General features: G+C 51.1%; 2 protein-coding genes across 3 annotated transcripts; one reads left to right on the forward strand and one right to left on the reverse strand.

Moving 5' to 3' along the window:
* The first annotated feature begins 493 nt into the window (after positions 1 to 493).
* RAB1A (RAB1A, member RAS oncogene family) lies at positions 494 to 14,028 on the forward strand. The gene is made up of 6 exons (XM_063152309.1): positions 494 to 879; positions 6,933 to 7,005; positions 9,065 to 9,160; positions 10,504 to 10,599; positions 11,604 to 11,735; positions 11,973 to 14,028. The coding sequence occupies exons 1-6, from the start codon at positions 494 to 496 to the stop codon at positions 12,168 to 12,170; spliced, it is 981 nt and encodes a 326-aa protein (XP_063008379.1). The 3' UTR covers positions 12,171 to 14,028.
* A 658-nt stretch (positions 14,029 to 14,686) lies between these two features.
* Positions 14,687 to 22,992, reverse strand: CEP68 (centrosomal protein 68). 2 transcript variants are annotated; one of them, XM_063152306.1, is made up of 7 exons: positions 22,258 to 22,992; positions 20,171 to 20,581; positions 18,109 to 19,641; positions 16,899 to 17,021; positions 16,577 to 16,673; positions 15,956 to 16,111; positions 14,687 to 15,252 (listed from the first exon to the last, which is right to left on the reverse strand). In XM_063152306.1, exons 1-7 carry the CDS (start codon positions 22,258 to 22,260, stop codon positions 15,221 to 15,223), a joined length of 2,355 nt encoding a protein of 784 aa, XP_063008376.1. In that variant the 5' UTR covers positions 22,261 to 22,992; the 3' UTR covers positions 14,687 to 15,220. The 2 variants fall into 2 exon arrangements, with proteins under 2 accessions (XP_063008376.1, XP_063008378.1); XM_063152308.1 differs by lacking the exon at positions 22,258 to 22,992 and having other exon boundaries at positions 20,171 to 20,627.
* Positions 22,993 to 24,125: the final 1,133 nt, after the last annotated feature.

Here is a 24,125-nt window from a genome sequence, read left to right on the forward strand (position 1 = left end):
CCCGGCCCCCGCAGCCCCGGCACAGGGCGGCCCGGCTGAGGCACCGGCAGCCCGCAAAGGGAACCGGGCCCCGCAAAGGGAACTGTCGGGAGAGAGAACGCCCTGCCGGGACGGACCCAGGGCTGCCGGCAGGGATGGAGGAAGGGACGGGAGGAGAGATGGGAGGAGGGACTGGGGCGGGGATGGAGCCCGGGGATGGAGCCCGGGGATGGAGCAGGGATGGAGGGCGGGATGTAGCCGGGGATGGAGCCCGGGATAAGAGCCCGGGATGGAGCCGGGGATGGAGCTCGGGCGCGGCCCAGCCCAGCCCAGCCCATCCCGGCCCCATCCCGGCCCCGCCCCGCGCGCCGAGACCCCGCCCGCGCCCTGACTCGCCTGAGCTGCCACGTCTGCCCGCTGACGTCACCCCCGGCCCGTGTCTCCCGGCCAATCAGCGACGTCGGCCGCCGCTCCGAGCCGACGGGGCCGAGGGAAGAAAGGCCGGCTATCGCGCATGCGCTGCCGCCGCCGCGGTGGCCGCCGGGAGAGCGAGTCCGCAGGAGGGGGCGCGGCCGGGAGGAGGCGGCGGCGCGGACTCGGTTTCCCGTCGCGCCCCTCGGCCGCCCCCCGGCCATGTAAGCGCTGCTCGGCGAGCGGCCGCCCCGTTTCCTGGTCGGGCTCCGGCGGCCATTTTGGGCTGAGGCGCAGCGCGGAGGCCGCGGAGCGGGCGCGGGCGGACGGGCCGAGCCGAGCGCCGGGCGATCGCGGCTCCCTCGGACCAGCGCACCGCGGAGCGCCTGCCTCGGCGGCGGGAGGTGCCGCCGCACCGCCCCCTCACAGCGCGCTCGCCGTCCCTCGGGCCGCGGGCCCCACGGACATGTCCAGCATGAACCCCGAATAGTGAGTGCGGGACGGGGCGGCCCCGGGGCCGCGCTGGGGGCGCCGCGGGCGCGGGGGGACCGCGCTGGGCCCGCGAGTCCGAGGACCCGAGCCCCCCCCTCCCCCCGGTCCCCGCGGAGCCGCGCCCGGGCCCGAGGGCGGCGGGGGAGGAGGAGGAGGAGGAGGAGGGTGGGGGGCGGGAGGCAGCGCGGCCGCCCGGGGGTGGGTCCGGCGGGGCCGGGGGGAACGGGGGCCCTGCGGGGAACCGGCATCCGCCGCCCCGGCAGCACCGTGGGGCGCAGCCGCGCCGATTTTCCCGAGCCTCGGGAAGGCACGGCGGGGCCTGGGCTCCAACAAGTGACCGGGGGGACGCCGGCGCCCTGTGAAAGCCGATCCCCCGGCCGGCGGCGGCTCCGTAGCCAGGGGTCCACCCTTCGCTTTAGCTGCAAGTCATGTGTGTGTCACATGGCTCTTGCAAAACACTTCTTGCCCATGTAGATTTTGCAACGCTGTGACTCGATAATAGAACGCTCTTGGGGCTGTTTCCAGCTGAAATAGCGCTTGCTGCGAAAGCCTGGTGATGACACGAGGGGTTTTTGGGGGGGTTTGTGTGAATGTGGCCTTTTTCTTTAGCTGACCTGCTCGAGAGTTGGGCTGTCTGAGCTCTGTTCCCAGGGGATGTCTCTGTTCTGGAAACTCGGGGAGCTGTGTCCTGGCCACCAGGCTGTCGGGAACAATAAACTTTATTTTGTTCCAGACTTTCTTCTGTGAGTTAGAGGAAGGGCTGAAGCTTAATTTAGAAAGTTAAAAAGTCAGCTGCTGTGTTTCCAACTCTTCAGCCTTGTCGGGTGTGTTTAGGGTCCTTTCACTGATGCTGGCTTTGCTGGCACCCCATTTTGGGGTGGCGAAGCCACTGCCATCTCTGATGCCACTGTAGTGGCTCTGGTACTAAAATCCACGTGTGGTGTGACGTTGCTGCTCTGGATATCCATGGAAGGCACCCACAATTTTGTCCTCTCAGCTCCTGACTCGTGTGGCTGTGGCTCCTGTGCTCTCAGCTTACGTCAGTGGGGTTGGTTGCAGGCACTGTGAGTCCATGAAAATCACCTGAGGAGCAAACAAGTAGTCATCGGCTAGTGAGGGAGCTGGTGACACCCAGGAGGTACAGCCAGGAACTCGAGTTACATCTTGGCAAGATGACATCACAAACTTGCTCCTGTAGCTGTGGAACACACCAAAACAGTAACTGGAGGTGGGAAGTGGATGAAAACCCAACAAACTGCTGGTGCCTCACGGTCCTAATGGCTGTCAAGAGTTAATTTCTGTTGCAGGCTGTTGAGTTCTGTAGTGGGAAAGCTGCCTCAAAAGAGTGTTAGGCCACTAAGAGAAGAGAAATGAGTTGGAGGGGGCATTTTCCATAGATTTTTTTTTGCCTTTCTTGCAGTCCATGAGCCTCTAGACTGATGCAGAGGGTGGTTCCCTGCAGCGAGGTACTGAGTGCTGAGGTCAGTGTTTTCAGAGAGACTCATTCTTGGTCCTGGTGGTGAGCACGGCTGGGTTCTTGAAAGTGAAACAAAGATGAGAAGCTGGAGTTGGACGTTAACTCGAAGTGTTAAATTGCCACTTCCTGAGAGGGTGGTGTCAGCAGGATGAGGGGAGGAGATGGGAAGGGTGTGGTGAGAGGGACAGAAAATACCTGTCAGTGTGGTGTGTGTACTTGGATCCCTGTTAAAACAGGAATAAGGTTTAAGGGATTATGACATTGCTGCTTCTGTTCCCTGCAAAGAGATGTGTCCATTTACCCTCTCAGAAGTGCCTCGCCTATAATGTAAGACGTTCTCACTTCCCTGTCACAGCTTCAGATCAGGCTGCAGCCCCAGATCCTCTCTCCTGGGCCAGAACTCAATCAGAAGTCAGTGGCATAGCTAGTTGAAATTCCTAACTAAAGGCCGACTTCCTTCAGCTTTCCTGATAAAGCCACAGGGTTAGATCTGCTCGTGCAAGGGTTTGAAGGGGACTTGTGCTTCTGAGAGCTTCCTTGGAGCTTCAGCCCCGTGGACTGGTAGTTTTTAGATGGAGTGAAGGAGCTGAAGAGGGGTGGATGTGATTCTAGAATCAGTGTTTGGAAGCTGAATTCTGAAAACATCTGCCCACCCAGCACTGGGATGTGTTCCCTGTGTCCCTCCCTGCCGGTGTTTGAGTGAGCAGAATGTCAATATTGACTCTGTTGTGACTAGATCACGTCAGGTTCGGCATTTCCTGCCCTTGGGCCGCTTGCACGGAGCACAAACACGCTGGGGGTGCCTGGGCAGAGCAGCCAGGTGGGATCAGGAGTTAATCTCGATCAGATCAGGGTTCTGCCTGGACCTTGTTCTAGATACCTTCCAGCACAGGTGAGGAAGCTCAGTGGGTTTTGGAGCAAATCTTGGGGGAGATCTTTCTGCATTCTGCACAAGTGCTTAGGAATACCAGAGAGGTGGGTTTCAGTCCTGTCTGATGGTGGTTAGTAGGTGACAATTGAGTGACAGCTCCTAGGTTGCTGGAATAATCTGGAAGTGTTTGTGTTCTAACCTTTCTAACCAGCAATCTGCCATGCCAAGTGGCATTGTGTCTGCTGGATTCTGTTGGCTTACACAGACAGAGTGTGGTCAGAGTGGCAGTCATGCACCTCGTCACCATGTCTGGGGTGGTGGCACCAAGAGTGGGGCTCGAGGCTGCTGTACCTGTTTACAGTGAACCTGCAGCTGCCATCAGTGATTGAAGCCAATTCCAGCAGTTCTTGTTGCAGACAGGTGACTGCCTAGCTTTGTCTGTTTTGGCATAAAACCTTCCTGGCATTTAAAAAATCCCCACATGCCTCCTTATACAAATTAGATAAACAGCCCTATCTTAGAGGCCCACAGGTCCCTTGTTCCACACAGCTTTGGCCAGATCTGTCCTCAGCTTGATTTGGAGGTGCCTTTTTTTTTTTTTTTTTTTTTTTTTTTTTCTTTTTTGGCAAGAAGCAGTTACATTTAACATCTTTGTCCTTTATCTCTGTGGCAAGAGGAAGTTATGGGGAGGATTTGAAAGCCTCACTCTTACTCACCATACCCACCTGCCTTGCTGCACATGCTCTTCCAGTGTGCTCTTGTAAACGACCCAAGGATGACTGGCTTATGTAAATGGTGAGAAATAATTGAATGATTAACCTGAATTCCCACTGTCTCCCCAGGAGCGTGGAGAGGGCTGTGCTGCACAGCTCAGCCAGCTTTTTGAAGGCTCCCTAAACCAGAGGAGCTGATGAGTTTTAAGCTTCCAGATTTAAAGAGCAAAATTCAGTGACTTCAGAAGTGTTTGTGTGGCTCTTCAGGAGTAAATACCAAATAACATGAGTGGCTTGTTGGATGCATTGCTACAGTTGAACCCCTTTACCAAATATTCTATTGGTGTAGCTCAGTCTAGAAATAGGCTTCTGCAAAGTTTTATAGCTCTTCAAAATTTTATTTGATTTTGTTGCTGTCCCTAAGAGCTGTGTCAAGCATCACACTCTAACAAACTGCACATTTGGTTCTTATGGCCCTAAATAGGCACCTGCTATATTTTAAAAGGTCTTGGGAGCTGTATATTTTAAATCTTTAAGCTCTGCTTGGAAAGGAAGGCACTACAATATTGGAATATGGATTGTTTTAAAAAATTAAAACCCTGAGTTCCCAGAGTCTTACTTACACCATTCCCAAACTGATGAAAGTCTTGCCACCAAAATTAGGTTTTTGTGACACAACAGCTGTTTCTAAGGTCAGAGGCAGAGCTAACTCAGTGAAGGCTGTTTCCAGCTGTGCACCTGGTGCTGGCCCTGGTTGTGGTGGGGTGGCTTAAGACCACTGTGTGTCTGTGATTCTGGAAATACTGCAGCCCAAAGTGAGGGGACAGCTAAATAGCAAAGATACCAGATCCAGTGCTTAAGGCTTCTGAGGTCTCGCTGTGTTAGCTCAACATTTGTTACATACCCACTGTTACTGCTCTTGTTTGCTGCTGAAGGGTGAGAGATCTCATGGGGAGGTTTGGCTGGGAGCTGCTCCTAGCACGAGGAGTAGCAGAGGAAGAGAAGTTTTCATGTTTGGGGCCTGGGGAAACCTGGATTACTCTTGGAAGCAAGTGGAAGTTTTTAAGTGGATCTCAGACCCACAGCTAAGCCTTACTTCTATCAGGAAGGTGTTACTTTTTCCATTAATTTTACTGAAGGCAATACAGTGCCAATATTCTTGTTTTAACATTCTCAAGGGTATTATAACATGCTACAAGCTGTAAGTAATAATTTGACTTCAGGGTTGCTGAAAATTCTGTTTGTAGGGAAGTGAGCAACACAAACTTCCTGCTGGAGTTGGAAGGAGCTGAGTGAAAGCTGAGGCACAGTGGTGGGGAGGAAGGCAAGGCAAGGTGTAACAGTGGAGCAGGTCCTGGAGCCCTCATACTTTACTTTGCTCTCCAGGTTGCAGAGTTTCTCCTTTTATTGGGGGTGAGAAGTTTTCTGATCTGTAGTGGTGCTTCAGCCAGCTCAAAGCTACTGAGATGTGTGGGTTGTGGGGTGATGTACCTTGGGTTCCCTGAACAGTTGGGGTTAGTTGTCATTCTCCTAAAGCCATCTTGCCTTGTGGTAGTACGTGACTTGACAGGTGGAGTGGTGAATTCTGTGACTGTAAACTGCTAGGTATACTTTGACTTTTTTCCCATCCCTTTAGTGCTTTTAGCTGTACATTTTTAAGGACTGGGTTATTAGTTGCTACATTTAGCACTTCTGACTCCTCTCTAGCCTTGGCTGCAGAGACTGGAGGTTCCAGCTGGGTGTGTTCTGCAGCCCGGGCCCGGGCAGGTGAGAGGCACTTGAGCAGGAGTGGTGAGAAGCTGGCTTGGCCATCTGCTGGGCTGTTATCAGCTGGCCATGGATGCAGTTTCCTGCCTGGATTCCTGCCAGCCAGCGGCAGTGGCGATTCTAGGGAATAATAGATGGGACAGTGGACTTCAGGCACTCCACATATCTTTAATCTTTACCTCTCCTTGCTTAAGGGGACATAGAAATATGGCTGCTGTGGTTTAGTGAGAAGAGGACTTTGTCCTGGGCCGTTACAGGGCCGAAGAGTTGTCAGCTGAGAATGAGTTAGTGTAGTACTTGAGGAGCAAAATAACTTGTGTAATGTTGGGTTGTTATTTTTCTTTTAATTGCTATCTAGCTTGAAATTTCCCCATTAGTCTTAGGACTAACAGAAAACCTGATATTTTGCCAACAGTGAAATCTTCTCTACTCTTTGAAATGTAAATATAGGCTGGTCGGTGACTCTGTGCTTATTCTTTAATGTTGGGAAAACTCAGCATTAAGCACAAGATTTGTCAATTCTTCCAGTGTATCTTGAGATTTACTGGTACCACACCTGACATCCCCCAGAGATGTGTCCTCATCTGGGAATGACTTGAGCTTTGCTTTAGTTCCTGAAAGGCAGGCGTGGTATTGGTCACTGCTCATAGTCTGTTGGGGAAGGTGGGTATTCAGTTGTGCTGTTGCATTCTGCTGGAACTAAAGATGAGTAACTTGCACTGAGGAAAGAAATGGCTGCATTTGGCAGCTCCCTGGTGTTGGTGAAGCTGGGCAGTGGAATCAAACCCTGAGTCCAGAGAAGCAAAGACAATGCTTCTGGAGGGCAGCAGGCTGTTAGCGCCTCCTGTGTGTTACCAAGTTCCTCAGCCAGACAGGGGGGCTTGCATTCACTTGCAGGCACGGTTTCCATCTCAGCCAGACCACAAAGGCTGAGGTAGGACTGTGCTGCTCCTGCTGACAGTCCCTCTCTTATCCTCAGAGTAACTTCCCAGGGAGGCGAGTTCCACACAACAATGCTGTGCCCAGAGCACCTACCTCACACTTCCCTTACCGAGTAAATTGTGAATTTCTAAACCGAATAGGGGAGCTTGGAGTTGTAGGTGATTTCCCTAGCAGGGAATTAATTTACCCATCTCAAAAGTCGTAATTTACTGGCTGTAAGGAACTTCTTTTTTGACAGTGTTTTTCATTAAGTGACCTATTTTTTTTTTTCCTTCTGCAGTGACTATTTATTCAAGCTACTTCTGATTGGAGACTCCGGTGTTGGGAAATCTTGCCTTCTACTTAGGTTTGCAGTAAGTGATCATGCTTGGAAACTCTGTAAAAGAGGTACTTTAGCAAGAGCTTCCCTTCAGGTAGCAGGGCTGATGTCTGACAGGCCTGGTAATACCCAAGAATAAGTATAGTATTGCAAAGTCCTCCTGTCTTTTAAATTTGCCTCTATCTGATGTAATTGTTTCACTAAATTGGAAAGAAATAATATCAATAACATGTCCAGCTAAGATTAATTCTAATTTTCCTGTTACTTGAGAATGAGGTACCTTAATTTAACTTCCATCATTACAGTAGTGGTAGAATGCTGAGGATGGAAGGAATTCTGGGAGTGTGCCCTTAGGCATGAGGAGTACAGACCTTGATCAGTTACTACTTGATAAGAACATTTCAAGCAGATGAAGTTTGATATCTGCAGTAAAAAGACCTACCAGTTGTTTAGTCAGAGAAGTAATGTAAATAATACTCTAGGAATAATAAGGCCTTCTGCTTTCTATAGTGAATGTTAAAATTGCTGGTGAGCTGTTCTGGCTCTAGTTCTCCTGTCAGCAAGAGAATGTAAAATGGGTTTGATAGCTCTTGGTAGAAAAAGCTGAAGTCCAGTGAACTCCTTATCTGTGTCTGTGCCAAAGGTCAGCTTTCCGTGTCCCTGGGAGGAGAGGAGGGAAGCAGGATATGGGGCATGAACTTAAAACCTTGAGTGTGGCACTGCTGCAAGGTGATGGCTTTGTTTGCACAGCCTGAGCAGTTCCTCTGGGCACCTCTGCAACGAGCCTGTTGTACCTGGAATTATTAATGTGAACTAATGATTGTGTGTACACACAGCCTCACTTGAAGCCATTGTGGCTGATGTTGGTAGCAGGACAAACAGTAGGAGGATGTCACCTGCTCTGCTGCCAGGAGGGAGGCAGTGGGTTGGAAGTGACACCACAGCTGGAGCAGTACTCCCAGAGTGGTCTAACCTGCTTCTCTTGCAGATACTTTTGAATTAATTTGGCTTCATGTGAATAATCCAGCTTTTGTTTTTTGATAACTAGCTTAAGTTTGTGCTCTGTTATCTGATGTTTCTGCAGCTGAGTAGCCTTTTCCTTTTGAGATGCATTTTTCCAACTAAACTGTTTTACCCTGACATAAGGAATTACCACAGCATACCACACCTGTGTTTTCTTGCTGCTGTAGTTTAAACTTCTTCAGGCTTTTCAGACATACCCTTTGGAGTACTGAAATGCTAAGGAAACAAATGTCATGTCATTCTGAAGGGCTTAATACTTTATTCTTACTTGGATGTATTACCTAAGATGTCTTCCACTTGCAGCCCCAGAGGAATCCCTTGCTTTTTGTGATACCTACTGGTTGCATAAAGCCTTTTGTGGTACATTGTATGTGAAGCTGCACCTTTTGGGTACTTTAGGAGTAGAAACCTCATTCATGCTGACAAGCTGGCAGTCACTAGAAGGTAGCAAAGACTGACCCAGCAGTTTCTGTGTGCCTTGAGGCCTGTTGGAGACTGCAGTCAGGTCCCTGCAAGCTGCTGAGGCAGTGCCTTCCCTCCTGTATCGACACGGGCTGCAGAGCAGAGGCCTCAGCACGAGCACTCCAGCTGTAACTCTAACCTGCCTTAGCAACCAGCTGCAGCAGCAGAGCATCTGACACTCAGGTGGGACTGAGACAGCCTCTGACTTGTTCTAGGTAGCTGCTGTGTAACACAGATCAAAAGCCATCAAAGGAAAATAAAAATGTGATGTGTTTCAATAACTTGAGTGGCTATTATAAGTAGACCTTCAGTCTGCCACCACGAGCAAAGACTGTTTTTTACACTGCAGCTCACAGGGACTTGACACTACAGGATTTCCAGAAAAGAGGCTTTTTTTTGACTGGTTCTGATTGGTGCTTTTAAAAGCTGCAGAATTTTTGAAAAGTAAATACTTGGTGGAAATGCTTGGCCACCTCCTGGACTTTGCCATGAGAGATCAGGCTGGTTTTACAAGGAAATTAAGTACCTTTGTCTGACTGGTGCATAATGAAGTAGGTGACTGCAGAAGAGGTGCAGCTGCCTTGACTTATGTTCACTCTCTCTCCTAGGATGACACGTACACAGAAAGTTACATCAGCACGATTGGTGTGGACTTCAAAATCAGAACTATAGAACTAGATGGGAAAACAATCAAGCTTCAGATAGTAAGTAGTATTTCTCAACTCCTGTGTGCTTCAGTCTCTTGGAGCATGAGTTATATCCACAGCTACTGGTCATTTTGTACTTTAAAACACTTTGAAATACAAGGGGTATTTTCCCTGTTCCAAGAGGTGAGGCAGTTTTTTGCAAGACTTACCTGTCTTTAAAGAAGGGTGCTTATTATCAAGGCCTGGAAGAGGAGATTCTGTGCTGAAGTGCTCCCCTATCAGAACTGGTGTAGTTCTGCAGTATTTTGCCAGGATTTGTGTAAGTGCAGGAATACCACACAGTTGTCCAAGACGCCTGAATTCCACAGCAGCTGTTACTACCAGGCTGCTGCACTGTCTTAAGTGCTGGAAACTGCTTTTGTTGACCTGAATGGAAAAACTGACACAAAGGCTTGTAACTGGCCTGGCTGCCTTAGCACTGGGCAGTGTTTTCTGGTTATGCTTTTGGCCTTTCACTTGGAATAAACAGGAGAAGAGACTTGGCAATTCTTTAATCTTGAAGCACTCTAGAAGGGTGACTGGTGTGATGAAATCTAATATCTGTGCAAGGTCAGACAATCCTTGTCAGCCACTGCTTCCAGCTCAAGCTGAGGCTCTCAGGACTTGAAGGCAATGACTCAGGGATTCAGTGTTGTGGAGCAGAGTCCAGCTTACAGCCAGAAGCTTGAGCTTCCAGTCTCTAATGTAACTGTCCTGAGCACAGAGCAGCCTACTAGGAATGCTGTTACTGCTGAAGTCTATCTGTGAAGTCTGTTTTTAATACACAGCCAGTGCTATTCTTGACACAGCTCCAGGGAGAGAAATGTTTGGGTGAGTCCTGCTCCCTTCCTGGGTGGGAGAAGAAGTCAAGTGCCTTATGTCCTTTCTTAACTCTCCCAGCAGGAGAAGGGAATCAAGTTTGGTTTGAGTTGTTGCCTTTAAATACCTTTGCTGAAGCCTGTGTGCCAAGAAAGTTGAAGGGAGTGGTCATGTTAGAGACCTGCAGCTCTCTGACCTTATTCCTAGCAGGTTTTCAAGTCCTGGCTTGTGTTTGCTCTTCTAACCATTGAACCATGGCTTCTTCATGGGTCAGAGCTGCTTAATGTTTTCCCCAGAGAGATCTCTTGACTACACTTGGCTGAAACCAAACAAATGAGCACTTTAGAAAAGTACGTACAGAGTGTAATTCTCAGTTAAAATGTGTGATCTCCTCGAAAATCCTGTTTGGTGTGTACAGCCCCAGAGCCCCTGCTGTGGCTGTGGTTGCAGTGGGATGGCTGCTCTGCTGAGCTGTTTCTGGAAGCTGGTGTGAGCACTGCTGAGCCACGCTGCAGGAGCTGACCCTGTCACTTGTCTTGCAGTGGGACACGGCGGGACAGGAGCGGTTCCGGACTATCACTTCCAGTTACTATAGAGGAGCTCATGGCATCATAGTTGTGTATGATGTTACAGATCAGGTATGTGTTAAACCTGGGCCTGCACGGTTTCTCCAGGCTGATGAGTAAATTGGGAATTTAACAGCTGGGCCTCTCTTAAGGGAGACAGTGACAGAGTTCTACAGGCTGTGTTAAGGCTTATCAAGCTAAATGTATGTGTTTGCCTCTGGTTTGGCAGAAATAAAACACATAAGTAAAGAGAGCAGTGGGATTTGTGGCTCCTAAGCAATTGTATCTTAGGCTTAACCTAAAACGTTGGTGAACAGGTAACTAATTGTCTTGTGTGAATACCTCTCACCTTGCCTTTGGTAGCAGGAAATCTGAGTTACTGATGGAAATTGTTGAAAGATTTCTGAATGTACTTGAACTGCGGTCTGCAGTAAAGGCTGGCATTTGGAACAGAAAATTGCCAGCCTGGGTGCAAGATACAACTGAGCCAGTGTTTTCTCTGAAAGGATCTCTGAAGAACTGGTGCAGTTGTTTGAAAGGCACTTGGGAAGTATAGGGTTTCCTGAATTAATAGAAAAAGAACACTTGTGTTCAGTCACTGGAGTATCAGTCCAGCATTTCTGGAGTCAGAGGTTGTTCCAGCATATCTGCAACAAGGTGGCTTGCATGTAGCACCTGATGCTTAGTGAATATGTGGGATGCATCTGGTTTCAGCTGTGTGCCACATCTCTTATCTCTGCTACAAGAGGAGGAAGAAGAGCCCCAGATGGTAGAAGATGTAGAATAGTCAATATATTGGAGCAGGGAAAAATAATAGGGGGAAGAGTGCAGGAAGGGCTGACTGTGTAGGGCTGGGAACAGGAGCTGGATGGCCCCTGTGGTGACCAGCCTGTCCCAGGGCCATCAGGGGAGTTGGGCAGATTGGAGAGTCCTCTCCCATGGTTGTGACTCTATCATATGGATCCATCACATGGATAAGTGCAGTGCTTCATACTCTTTGCTGGTCATGACCAAAGGGACAGTGCAGAACTTTCCCCTCCATCAAGGGCCTTGCTTACAGTTCTCTTATCTCGTAGGAGTCTTTCAATAATGTCAAGCAGTGGCTGCAGGAGATAGACCGCTATGCCAGTGAAAACGTCAACAAGTTGTTGGTGGGGAACAAGTGTGATCTGACCACAAAGAAAGTAGTAGACTATACAACAGCAAAGGTATGTCGGGACTCGTGGGTTTGCCTGGCTGAGCCCCTGCTCTGGTTTGTCATGCACAGAGGTGTCCTGGTGCCACAAATGGGGGCAGTTTAATGACCTCCTGCCCTGCAACTCAGACTGGACATGGGGTGTGGGGTGGGATCCAGGAACTTGTGAGTTATCCAGTGGTGCTCCAGGAAATGAGGTGAGGTATGAACCTGCGTATGAGCTTACTGTTCACTGTTTCTCAATTTGCAGGAATTTGCAGATTCTCTTGGAATTCCATTTTTGGAAACCAGTGCAAAGAATGCCACAAATGTAGAACAGTCTTTCATGACCATGGCTGCCGAGATTAAAAAACGAATGGGCCCGGGAGCGACAGCTGGTGGTGCAGAGAAGTCCAATGTTAAAATTCAGAGCACTCCAGTCAAGCAGTCTAGTGGAGGTTGCTGCTAAAACTTGCCTCCCCCCCTTTTGTCTCACAACAATGAATTTGCAATCTGAACCCAAGTGAAAAAAAAAAAAATTTGCCTGAATTGTACTGTATGTAGCTGCACTACAACAGATTCTTACCGTCTCCACAAAGGTCAGAGATTGTAAATGGTCAATACTGACTTTTTTTATTCCCTTGACTCAAGACAGCTAACTTCATTTTCAGAACTGTTTTAAACCTTTGTGTGCTGGTTTATAAACGTGTAATCCTTGTTGCTTTTCCTGATACCAGACTGTTTCCTGTGGTTGGTTAGGATGTATTTTTGTTTTGATGTTTCTATTGGCATGTTTAGATGTCAGGTTTAGTCTTCTGAAGATGAAGTTTAGCCATTTTGTATCAAACAGCACAACAGTGTCTGTCACTTTCCATGCATAAAATTTAGTAAGATATATGTAAGATCTGATTTGCTAGTTCCTTCTTGTAGAATTATAAATGGAGAGATCACACTATCTGATTAATAGTTTCTTCATACTCTGCATATAATTTGTGGCTGCAGAATATTGTAATTTGTTGCACAATATGTAACAAAACTGAAGAAATGTTTAATAAATATTGTACTTATTGGAAGTAATATCAAACTGTATGGTGATAAATATTGTCTTAATTTGTATGGCTAAGGGGGAAATCAGGCTTGCATTGTGCACAAAACAACATATCTGTGTGTGCAGCCATGGCTCTCAGACCTTCCCTGCAACTCGCCCAGTGACTGTGGCCCCAAAGCCTGAGCTGTCATGGTGCTCAAGGCACGAGTGCTGTACCAGAAACACCCAGCCAAGGTTCATGAGGCATAATGCACTCTGAATGTACAACAGTTCCCTAACTTAGTCTTGGAACTTAATTTATTTCTCAAGGACTCTTTGTAGGGAATTCCCGTCAGCTTTGCATAGCAGGCGAGAGAACAGTGTTTCCCTAACGTGAATGATTTCAGCGAAACCTTGAGGAGGTATGACTTTCTACCAGTATATTATGTCTTTTCTATATACTGTTAATTCCATCCTCTTTTAATCAGTACCTTCTGACTTAGTGCAACAGCTTAGCTTCTGTTCCCTTCTGCAGTGAGGCACCAGGAGGGTGACATGGGGATAGCAAGGCCCCCACCATACTGTTGCTCAAAGTAGGCGCTTTCTCAAACAATTTGGAACTAACCAGCAGCCAAGAGGTTTTGGATGGTGTGTGATTCTTTGTACAGAGCTAATCAAATCATTAGTGCCTGATGTCTAGCTAAAAGCCACAGGAAAGCTAGCCTATAACACTTCCTATACATGTAAAATTGTTCAGCTTTATCTAAACTCAAATGTTCAGCCTATTCTGTAAATAGTCTCATGTTTGAAAGACCATGTAACATTCCCCTAGTAGTAAATACACCCTGTGATAGTAAAAATATAGCCTAGGTATGTTGTGAGGTATAAACTAAAACTGGTGCAAATATCCTCTGATTTTTTTTTTTTGGGGGGGGGGGGTGACTTTGGCTAACAGCTTTCTTCAACATAGTTGCATAAATCAACAGGCAATTGTAATACATAAAGTATTGTCATGGTTAAGTTGAACTCTTCCACTTGAGACCTTCACAATAAAGTGATGTGCTTTCTAGTAGAGATGTGCTTGTTGGTATAATTCATTATAAATGTGACCTGCTGCTCCTCAGGAGCAGGAGGAGCAGTGAGTGCTGCTGAGATCAGGAAGTGAAGCAGAAGGAGGTGTGTTGAGGGTAAAACATCTTCCCTGCAGAGAGTGCACAAATGAACTTCAATGTCGAGATGCCTGCTACCTACTATCCAAACCAATGTTAATATATACAGTAATAAAAGCATTGCAAAACCAGTTGGGCTACACCAGGTGTTTGGTGGTTCTTTGTTTCCCCCTCAGTCACCAGTGGGTCACTGGGCCAGTGCTGTTCTGTGCTGAAGCCTGGGCTTGTCAGGCTGAGCTGTGTGGTGAGGGTAGAGCAGGCCTACAACTCCTGGGAAAAGGCACTGTTGTTTCTTACCTGTGAGCTGAAATATTGAATATTTTTGCCACAATGGGCCAGAAAATTTGCCCTTCAAGCCAAGGATGTAGAAGATGGAAGAATACCAACCCTCCCCCACAAACCCCAACAAATTATTTGCTCTAACTGCTTCAGTTTAACTTTGCTTTCACCTTCTACTTGTACAGAACAGGAACTTCTCTCTGTTCTGTTCATAGGAATGGGAGGAAATCATTGTGTTCTTGTGCAGAATACATCATTGCTGTTCAGGTTAAAGGTTAATTAAAGCCAAGTACCACATTCTGTGACTTTTTTTGGCCACTTACCTTATGCTGCTTCAGAGCTGCCCTTTTTCTGTTGGGGAAAGGGTGTGGAAACCCTTGATGAATGTTCTCAGTACTGATTTAACTGCAGTAGCTGGAAGGGGGGAAGGCACAGCTTCACCCCAGGAAACCAGCAGAGCACTAACCCAGCTCCTGCCAGCAGCAGGTTACACAGAACCTGGCTCCTCCCTGCCTGAACTCCCTTGTTTATTATTTTATTTGGATTCATTATTACAGCTTTTTGTGTTTATGAATAACAAAATTGCAAGTTAAGTAGGCTCTGCTTCAGCAGGGAGTGGTAATTATAAACAGGCCTTGAGTTTGCTATTTCTTGGCTTCTCACACCTATTTTTGACGAGCATAAACAAACCATGAGAACAGGGCTATTAAAATCACACGGCTTTACTTAGCGAGCGCACGGCACACTATGGATTGCTCAGTTAAAAAACTTCCTGACATTTTGCTAACACAGAACAGCCCACTTCAATAAAAAAGGGAAGCTATTAAAAAAAAAAACAAACCAGAAAAGGCCAGCTGTACATTCCTTACACAACTCTGGACATCCCAGCACACCTGCTGTATGGAGCACCTTTCTCAAGCCATGGCACAAACCCAGGCTGCAATCAGCCCCGTGGGCAACTGGACACAGATTTTGGCACCTCTGGAGAGGTGATGGAGGTGGTTTGGTGCTTGCTGCAATTCTTCTCAGCCCTCCTGAGATGGGCTAACGCAGCCTAGGTCTGACAGAGGCAGCACCTGAAATAAAATGAGGTGTTTGGTGCTGTGCTTTGCCTGCAGTCTGACAAAGAAAGAAAACCCCATGCTCTATTCCCCCATCTCACCAGTGCAGAGAGTACAGCTGGGTAGAGGCAGCAATTCAAAAACCACAACAAACCAAACACTACTTAAGACACTTCTTCTCTTCCAAGAGGCTGGCACCCCTGAAACACTTGCCTCCAGTTTTCTTTGAAGGGAGATGGTCAACAAATAAGCAAACAAGTTTTCCAGCCCCTATACCTGAAATCACTTGCTTCCCTTCCCCACCATTATGCTGCAACCACAATGTTTCTGAGAAAATAAAAAACCAGAATGTAGCCTTCCTCATCTCCCCTGTGCTGTGCAAGGGATCTGGGCAGAGCAGGTGTCTGTGCTGGCCTGCTGCCATCCCCCAGTCCTGAGTGACAGAGACCTGCCTGCCCAGTCCCTGCGGAGCTGCCATCGCTCCCCTCATGTTCTTGGGTTTCATCAGCTGGTTCACCCGCCCTGCTCTTTCCCTGACACGGTTAAACACGACCAGGCATCTATTTTGAGTCTCCCTGCTGCCTTCTCAGGCTTCCCAAACAGAATCAAAGGAATAACAACGGAGCCTGATGTTTGGTGTTTGCTAATTGGAGAGTTTCTCTTGCGGTGCTTCCTCCCCTCTGTGCCTCTGCAGCCAGGCTGCTTTGCCCCAGCTTACCCAGGGAGCAGCCGTGTGCTGCCCGCCCCGTGTCCTGCCCCGCCTCCCTGCCCCGCACGGGGCCCACAGCAGCCAGCAGGGACTCGTACAGGTGCTCTGCGTGGCTCTCCAGCTCCTCCGACTGTTGGGCAATCAGAGCCAGCGTGTCCTTCAGAGCTGGAAAGCAAAAATGCCTGAATGGAGGTGACAGGACTGCGATAATTCAGTGTCTGTCAGAGCTGACAGTTCTGCTGCTCCAGGCAGACTTTGGAAGGAAATCAAGTGTTAAAAATCAATAATGTGCTGTTCATCCCATCCCCATTGTGATGCAGCATTGGCAGGGGGTGGGGACTGACCCAGGAGGCTCCAGGTTCATCATGAAGATGCAGAAATAGGGGGTCCTAGAGAAAATCTTTGGAAGTGTGCAAGAAAGCCCATCCATAACGCAGCACTCGACCTCCAAAACCCCTTTGGTGACTGCAGCTACAGCCTACCCTTTAGAAATCCCTTCTTCCAAACCACCAGAGCAACCACTCTGTGTGCTGTGGTGCTGGCCAGGCTGGTCAGGGATTCTGGGGGGCAGATGCTCTGGCCAGCATCACCTGTGTCCATGAGCAGCCCCACACTAGGGCTCCTCCTCACCTGGGGAATTCGATGCCATGCAGTCCAGGAGAGCCTCTCCCCTCTCCAGCACGCTCTCAGTCAGGCTCCGGTGGTTGGCCACATCCTTCCTGAACTCCTGGCACGGCAAGGAGAAAAGCAGCGTTTCTTAGGAGGGTTTTTGAAACACACACCTGTGGCAGGCTGCCCAGGGAGCAGTTTCCGCCAAGCAGGTTCCTGGTGCTCCCAAACTTGGCTTGGCAAACGCAGAGCACCCTGGACCATTCCAGTGATGCCTGGCTTCCCACTGCTTGCTGCCTGCAGCACAGGAGAGGGGAGGAGGCAGAGCAAGGGTGACACCCACCAGGTAGCGGTGCAGCGATGCCAACACGCTGTCGGCATCCGGCGAGGGTGGCACCCAGCTGCCAGTGACATCCACCACCGTGTACAGCCAGTGGATCAGCTCTTCCAGCTGGCAGCAAAACATCTGCTCAACAAAGCATAAAAAAGGGGTCACTGATCTATTTCTGCAACAGAGATGGTGCAGGGACATGAAGAGGTGAGCCAGTGGTGTTTTGGAAAGCGTCTGTTCCTTGTTTCTCTCTGACCCTGGAACACAAACATCCCTAAGCCTGGGAAACCAAGAGGCCAATGGGAAAAAGACAAAGAAACCTTAAACTCCTGAACAGTTCCAGCACTCACCGAGGGGCAAGAATTGAGGGCCAGCATGAAATGTCTGCATGGAGAGGTGCTGGAGGCTGCTAGCACCCAGGCTGAAGGAGAGGTTGGCCTCCAGTGCTTCCCAGCCCAGGAGGAATCCTCATCCTCTTCACCAGAGCCATACAGTTAATTTGCAGCTGGTTTCCCCAAGGGATTGTCTCGTTCAATTAAGTGCTTTTATTTCTTTTTAAAGCGTCTCGGTAAGGGATTATTTTTGTAAGATGCTGCATGAAACCCAGGGGCCTCTGCTGGCACCAAAACCAGGCTCAAGACCTGTTCCTGCTCCTCAGGAGTTTGCCATAAAGCAGTGCTTTTCTCTGCCATTGCAATTTGGCATGACAAATACAGAGAAGATGCTTTTAAATCAACAGAGTTATTTCCATACCAGAGGAGGAGATGAGTTTGCAGCTATGTGCATGATAACACTCCTGTGCACACAGCCTAGCATCGTTTCCAAATTTGTCCCAGCACAAGGGTGGGAAGAAGATGGAGAGGAGGGTGGGAGCACAGTGCTGGGATGAATTTAATAATCCACAAAACAACCAGGAAACCCTTAGGAGTTGCTGCAGCTCCTGCCCAGTGCAGCAGCACTGCAGGACGTGTGGGCTGGGGGACCCAGCTGACATCTCCACCCAGCCTGGTCTGTGACACTGAGCCCCAGGGAAGGCAAGATGGGCTCCTGCTCCATCAGAAGGAATTATCTGCTCTGCTGAGCCCCCCTGCATAAATTACCACCAGCTGCCAGGCAGGACATATCATGCAGAACGGGAAGCTTTAATTAATCCTGCCATAAAGACAGGCACACTTTATGTGAGATCTTCCCGGAACAAACTTTATTTCTGGTCTCAGCCTACCTTAACACACTGGATAAGGGACTCGCTCTGCTGGCTCTTCTTTGGATGCCCCTTGACCCGCGGTTCATCCAGGCACATCCCATCCTGTGTGTCCCTGAGAGCAGCTGGCAGATGAAGCCCGCAGGGAGGATCCCTGTGGCTCCAGCCACACGATTCTGTGTTTTCCCAGCTGGGCTTTCGGGAGCTGCGGTGCCGCCACAGCCCAGTGTAACCCTCGGCATTCCCTCTGTCATCCCCACCTCTCCCTTCCTCAAAAGGAGCCAGCCTAGACGAAAGGGGCTCCTTGCTGGTGCTCTGATGTGGAAGGTTGTGGTGGTCATGCCCAGGAATCCTTATAGTTAAGGAAAGATTGGACAAAAACTGAGCCAGCCTTTCCAGCTCCTTCAGTCTTGGAGGCAGGGAAAGAAATTCTTCATCAGTCTCCCACTCCTTCCTCAGGGGGAGCACTCCTGTGGTGGGTAAAAACCTCCTGGTGCTTTTCACCTGCCCTGTGTGGTTTGGGCTTCCTCTGGTATCCCAGCTTCTCCCATCGGCAGCAGGGCGCCCAGGGGAGCTTGGCCCAGATGATTCCACCCTTACATCCTTAGCAAAACCTCTGGAAAGGTGAGAGGAAGAACTCCTTCCAAATGATGCTTTGGCAATAGGTGAAGGCTCAAAACATGAGACAGCTCCTGAGCAGGCTCTTTTTCCAGGCCTCGGGGTGGAGAATCTCTCTGCAGAGGCCACAAACTCCCAAAGTCCGTTTTCTCTGCTTCCCTGAGCCTGCCCAGCTCGGCCGTAGATGCTGGCGGACCTGGACACGCCCTCAGGAGAAGTCGAAAAGCTGTCCAGACCTATTCCCGAGTCATGGAAGAAAGGCTCCGGTATCCTTCCCAGCTTGTACCTCGGCTTCAGTGGGTAAGCATAGTCCAGCAAGTCCTCGTACTCCTTGTGGGGGTTCCAGTGGGGTGAGCTGCGGTCCGGAGATGGGGGCAGTGAATCCGGAATGGCACAGGCCCAGTAATCGGCTTGGTAGGAGGAGATCTCCCGGACGCGCCCCACGGAGCCGCGGTAATCGAGCAGAGCGCCGGGGGGCTCCCGCCTCTGCAGGGCCCGGCCTTCCACCCGCCATGGGCAGCGCAGGTCCCGGGCAGCCGTGCTGGCCGCAGAGGGGACATCCGTGCTGGCCGCAGAGGGGACATCCGTGCTGGCCGCAGAGGGGACATCCGTGCTGGCCGCAGAGGGGACAGCCGTGCTGGCCGCAGAGGGGACAGCCGTGCTGGCTGGCGCGCTGCCGCACGGCTCCTCGGACGGGCCGCTCCCCTCTGAGGACAGGGCAGAGAGGCTCAGCACGGAGCGGCTCCGCAGGGCGCTCTCGGGGCTGGGCGGGGTTTGGGGCCGCAGGAGCTCCGCCGTGGAGGGACACGGGGACGGAGCTCCCAGACTTTGCCTCCGACGGCCAACGTGGGCATCACGGCGGCTGCCAGCAGGGATGCTCTCCTCGGCAGAGCTGGCGGGGCTGGACACCGGGCCCCAGCCGCCTGAATCCTTCACCTGCTCAAGGGCGGGATGGAAAAGGAAAGGGAGAGAGAGACATGCAGGAAATGAAACATCCGGACAAAAGGGTCCTTTGTGCTGGGATATGGAGATAAAAGCCCAACCTGGACCTGCCAGGAGCTGAGGCTGGAAGCGGAACCCTGTTCCCTCTGTGGGATGGCCTGCAGCTGCTCAGAGCAGGGCTTGCTTTTAAGGAAAGGCATCTCAAGGGCTTGGGAAGCTGCAGCAGCAAGAGGCTTATCTGAAGTGCACTGTCCTGAGCAAGTTCCCAGCTCTGCACTGGCAACGTGGAATGGAAGCTACAGCTTGGGTGTTGGAGCCCAAGCCCCTCCCCACCACACATCTTAGCCTAGACAGGGCACACTCTGTCTGGGAGAGATGGAAAGCCCTTGCTGGGAGAGCCCTGACAAACTCCTGGAACTTCCTGGTGGTGCAGCAACACCCGCAGGCACAAACCCTCTCACCTGCAGCTACAAACCCTCCCACCTGCAGCTACAAACCCTCCCACCTGCAGGCACAAACCCACCTGCTGATCTTCTGAGGAGAGGAACCAGTGGCCAACTCGACAAGGCACAGGGCCACCATCAGCAGCTCTATCCACCAACACCCCTTTCCCTGAGGAGTTTGCTCTCGCTCTGGGAAATCCGGGTGCAGATGCTGAAGACACGTCTGGGCGGCAGCTGGAGCCTCCGTGGGTGACATCGCTGGCCTTGTGACCGTGCCTGCTCACTGGCACACCCTCTGCCCCTTGCAGGCCGGGCTTGGCCCCCTCTGTCCCCAGAAGGCGGTGCGGGCCCCCTGCCGGCTCCGGGAACTCCATCTCCGTGTCCGCGCCGTCCCACCGCCCATCGCCCTCGGCCTGCCCGCTCAGGGACTCCTCAGAAGGCGATTTGCCCGCACCCACGGCCATCAGCACGGAGCTCCTTCCTCGGGCTCTCTGGAACACACAGCAATGGCATCTCAGCGTCCCCCCTTGTCTCCGTGCCAGGAAACCGGGCTTGCCCAATAACAAAGAGCTGAAGCAAGATCAGGGTGAGACCCCGAAATTCATAAAGGAGCACCTTGGTGCACCAGGTGGGGCAGCGGTGAGAGCAAACTCTCCCATCTCAGCAGCATTTTCTGCTTCCAGGGATGTGACACACAGGGAAAATCTCATTCCAGCTCTGGCCATGCCAAGAACAAACCTGGGCTTTATACCAGGCAGTGATGGCCAATGTCCCCAACACTCTGTGCCCCATGAGGTCACTGGGCTCGAGTGAGACATCCTTAACCAGGACATGAAGCACATCCTGGCGTGGCTGAGCCCTGAAGCTGTTGGGGTGGAAAGCTGAGTGTTTTCTAAAGATACAAACCCAAAACCTTGAAGCAGAAGCCACCCAGAAGCAAGAAGCAGCTATAAAAAGTTAGAGAGGGAGGTAGGAGGCTGTAAAACTCAAACCTGGAGCTCAGCTCTGCAGCTTCTACCTCAATTCATGAAATTAACTCTTTGGGAAATTAATTAATTAATGGAAAATCTTGCACTGACTGGGCTTGAGTGAGGAGCTGCTGCAGGATAACCCAGGAGCCAAATGAAGGAATCCAACACAGCCTCCTCCAGCCCAAACCAAGGTGCTGGCAGCAGGGAAATGCCAGCAGGGTGGTTCTGCTGGTACTCCCTCCCCAGGCTGTGCCAGCAAAGAGGCCAGCCAAGGGAGCACCCATAGCAAACTCAACTGAAATGAAATTTAAATTATTAAAAAAAAAAAAAAAAAAAAAAAAAGAGGCAAGAAAGAATTCCCAAACAATACTTGGAAGTGGGAAACGAGATGATACTTGCCCTCGGAAAGGCCGGATCTCCACACAAAGAGGTGGGGTTGTTGGGAAAATGTCATCAATAAATCTGCCCTTGTTTAAAAGTGAATGTGCTGTAACCAAAAGTCAGCCTCAGGACAGCTTTATTTTTAAGATGCCACAATAAATTCAAATTTGAACATCTTTACCTCCAGCAGATTTGGTGATTTGGGTCAGGTGTCAGCCCAGTAAAAACAGCTGTAAAAACCATCAAAGTTTGACCTTAAATCTGAAAAACATGCGTTAAGCAACATAAAATAAAACTTACAGGTCATGACCCATCTGTTTTTTTCCTGACTGTGTGGAGGAGGGCAAATATTCTGAAGTTAAGACCATTTGTTATCTTATGGAGGCAGCAAGCAGTGATTTACATTTCTACCATGCCATTGGTCTTTAAAAAAAGAGCAAGTGCTGGTTCACAGGTTCATTAAATCTCCAGAAGCTAATTGGATGCTAAAGAGAAACCAGGAAACCTGCCAATACACAGGAGTGAGAGTAAATCTGCTTACTGCAGGATTTGTGCGGGTATTTAAAGGGACACCAGAGATCTCACTGCATTTTCCAAAGGCTCTAATTCGGGCAGCTGATTTCAATTAACTTCAGAGGCAGCTGGATATCCAAACCACACCCGGACACAGACGAGACGGGGATGCCGCACACAGAACAATCGGGCAAAAAGTAATATTTAACAACAAAAATCATCTTTAACAACAAAGCAAGAACACTACTGCCGCTAAGTGCAACTCCCAGCTATGCGAGCGTTTAGCGAACGAGCTTTCTCACCATTTTCCAACAAGCCCAAAAAACTCAGAGGTCAGGTTGCCAGTGGCAGCGACGCATCCAGATTAACCCCGGCGACAGGAAGAGGCAATCCCAAATCCTCGGGCAGGACTGAGGAGGGATGCAGGACCACAGCTATAGGCACGGTGGAAACTTTCCACTGGCCTCAAAAGCACAGGAAAACAGCCCGAACAGCCAAGCCCTGCATTGTCTCACAGAAATGATACCCGTGGATTTAGATAAGAGAAGACAGTGGGGCTATTTCATTCATTTCAAAGGGAAGGTCCGCGGGGATCTCTCCTGAAAAGTGATCCCGAGCTGTTTCAGGCCCTCAGAAGGGACCCGCCGGCACAAAGGCGGCCGGACAAGGAGGGCTCTGCCCAAGGAGGGCTCTGCCCAAGGAGGGCTCTGCCCAAGGAGGGCTCTGCCCAAGGAGGGCTCTGCCCAAGGAGGGCTCTGCCCAAGGAGGGCTCTGCCCAAGGAGCGGCCCCGCCGCCCCGGGATCGCCTGCCTGACGGAATGCACTGAGCGCAGCGGATGCTGATGGAATTTCCGTCTCCCGCCAGCTCCGCTTTGCCTGGGGAGCATTTCTGGGCTTGTTTTGGGGAAAACCCCACACGGCTCTCGCCCCTCAGGCCTGCGGGATTCGGAGGGTTGCTATATTCTGCTCCTCTCCTTGCCCGCTTTCTGCCCGCCGCTGGAAAAAAACGGCAATTAACCAAAAAGACAAGAAGTACAGGCAAAGAGGCCGAGGAGGCGCCGCGCCCAGGGGTACCGGGGTTCCAAAGGGAACGAGGCCGGGACCCCCGGGATCCCCCCCGGGACCCCCTCACGCCGCGCCCCGGCCCCCACTCACCGAGCGCCGGCCCCGCCCCGCCCCCTCCGCGCCCGCAGCCAATGGCAGCGCCGGGTGCGTCAGCGCGCGCGCCTCTGCCGCCCGACAGCCAATGGGAGCGGAGCTCGGAGGCAGCCCCGCCCCGCGGCCAGCGCTGACCCCGGCGCGGGAAGGGCGGGGGCGACACGCGCGGCCCCGCCCCCTGAGCCGCCCTGGCCCCGCCCCTTGGCCCCGCCCCGGCCCCTCAGGGGCTGGCCCGGGTCCCGGCGGGCACCGGGAGCATGAGCAGCGTCCCGGGCCGCCCTTGAGGAGCTCGTGTCAACAGCAGGGTGTTTCCTTGTACCGCTATTGACCTTCCCGAGGCGGAGCTGTGCCCCGGCAGCGTCACCGCGCTGCGAACCGACTGAAACGGGCCCTGCGTGGGCGGCGACTGCCCGCGCCACGGCCGAGGGGCCCCGGTGTCCCCCAGGCACGGCTGCGGGAGGCGGTGCCGGTGCCAGGCCTCCCCTGGGGGTGATCCCTGTGGGATGCCGGCCCTGCCCTGCCCTCGGGGCAGCTTTCTGGGAAGATCCCCAGGCCACGCTTTAAAGCTGGCTGCTCTGGGGTTTGTACCTAGCCAGACCTTCCTTGGAGGCTGGAGTGCACATACCCTGACAAGTTCCCATGTCATGCAGAAATACAGACCTTTCTCCTTATTGCTGTCCATTGGCTGGTTCTGGTGTTTGTCCATGTCACCTGCTCCTGGAGATTATTTCTTAGCTAATGCTGCGATTTTCTAGAGTTCAAGTGTCTGATAAAGTGCTTTATGGACAATATTGTTCCCAGCTTTAGGCCAGGAAGGACCAAAGAGACATCCTGGATTTGCTCCTCAGTTTGGCTGCAGGATGAGGGGAATAGCACAGCTACCCCAAATCCCTGGCAGTGCTTTGGTCCTGAGCACTCTCCTTGGCCCTGCAGCCTGCTCCAGGTCTGCCATCCCAGTGTTATGGTCCAGATTCCCAGTGGCTCGGAACTGGGTTTATTCTGCTGCACCCAC

This window comes from Melospiza melodia, chromosome 3 (genome assembly GCF_035770615.1).
Source record: "Melospiza melodia melodia isolate bMelMel2 chromosome 3, bMelMel2.pri, whole genome shotgun sequence".
Classification (NCBI taxonomy): domain Eukaryota; kingdom Metazoa; phylum Chordata; class Aves; order Passeriformes; family Passerellidae; genus Melospiza; species Melospiza melodia.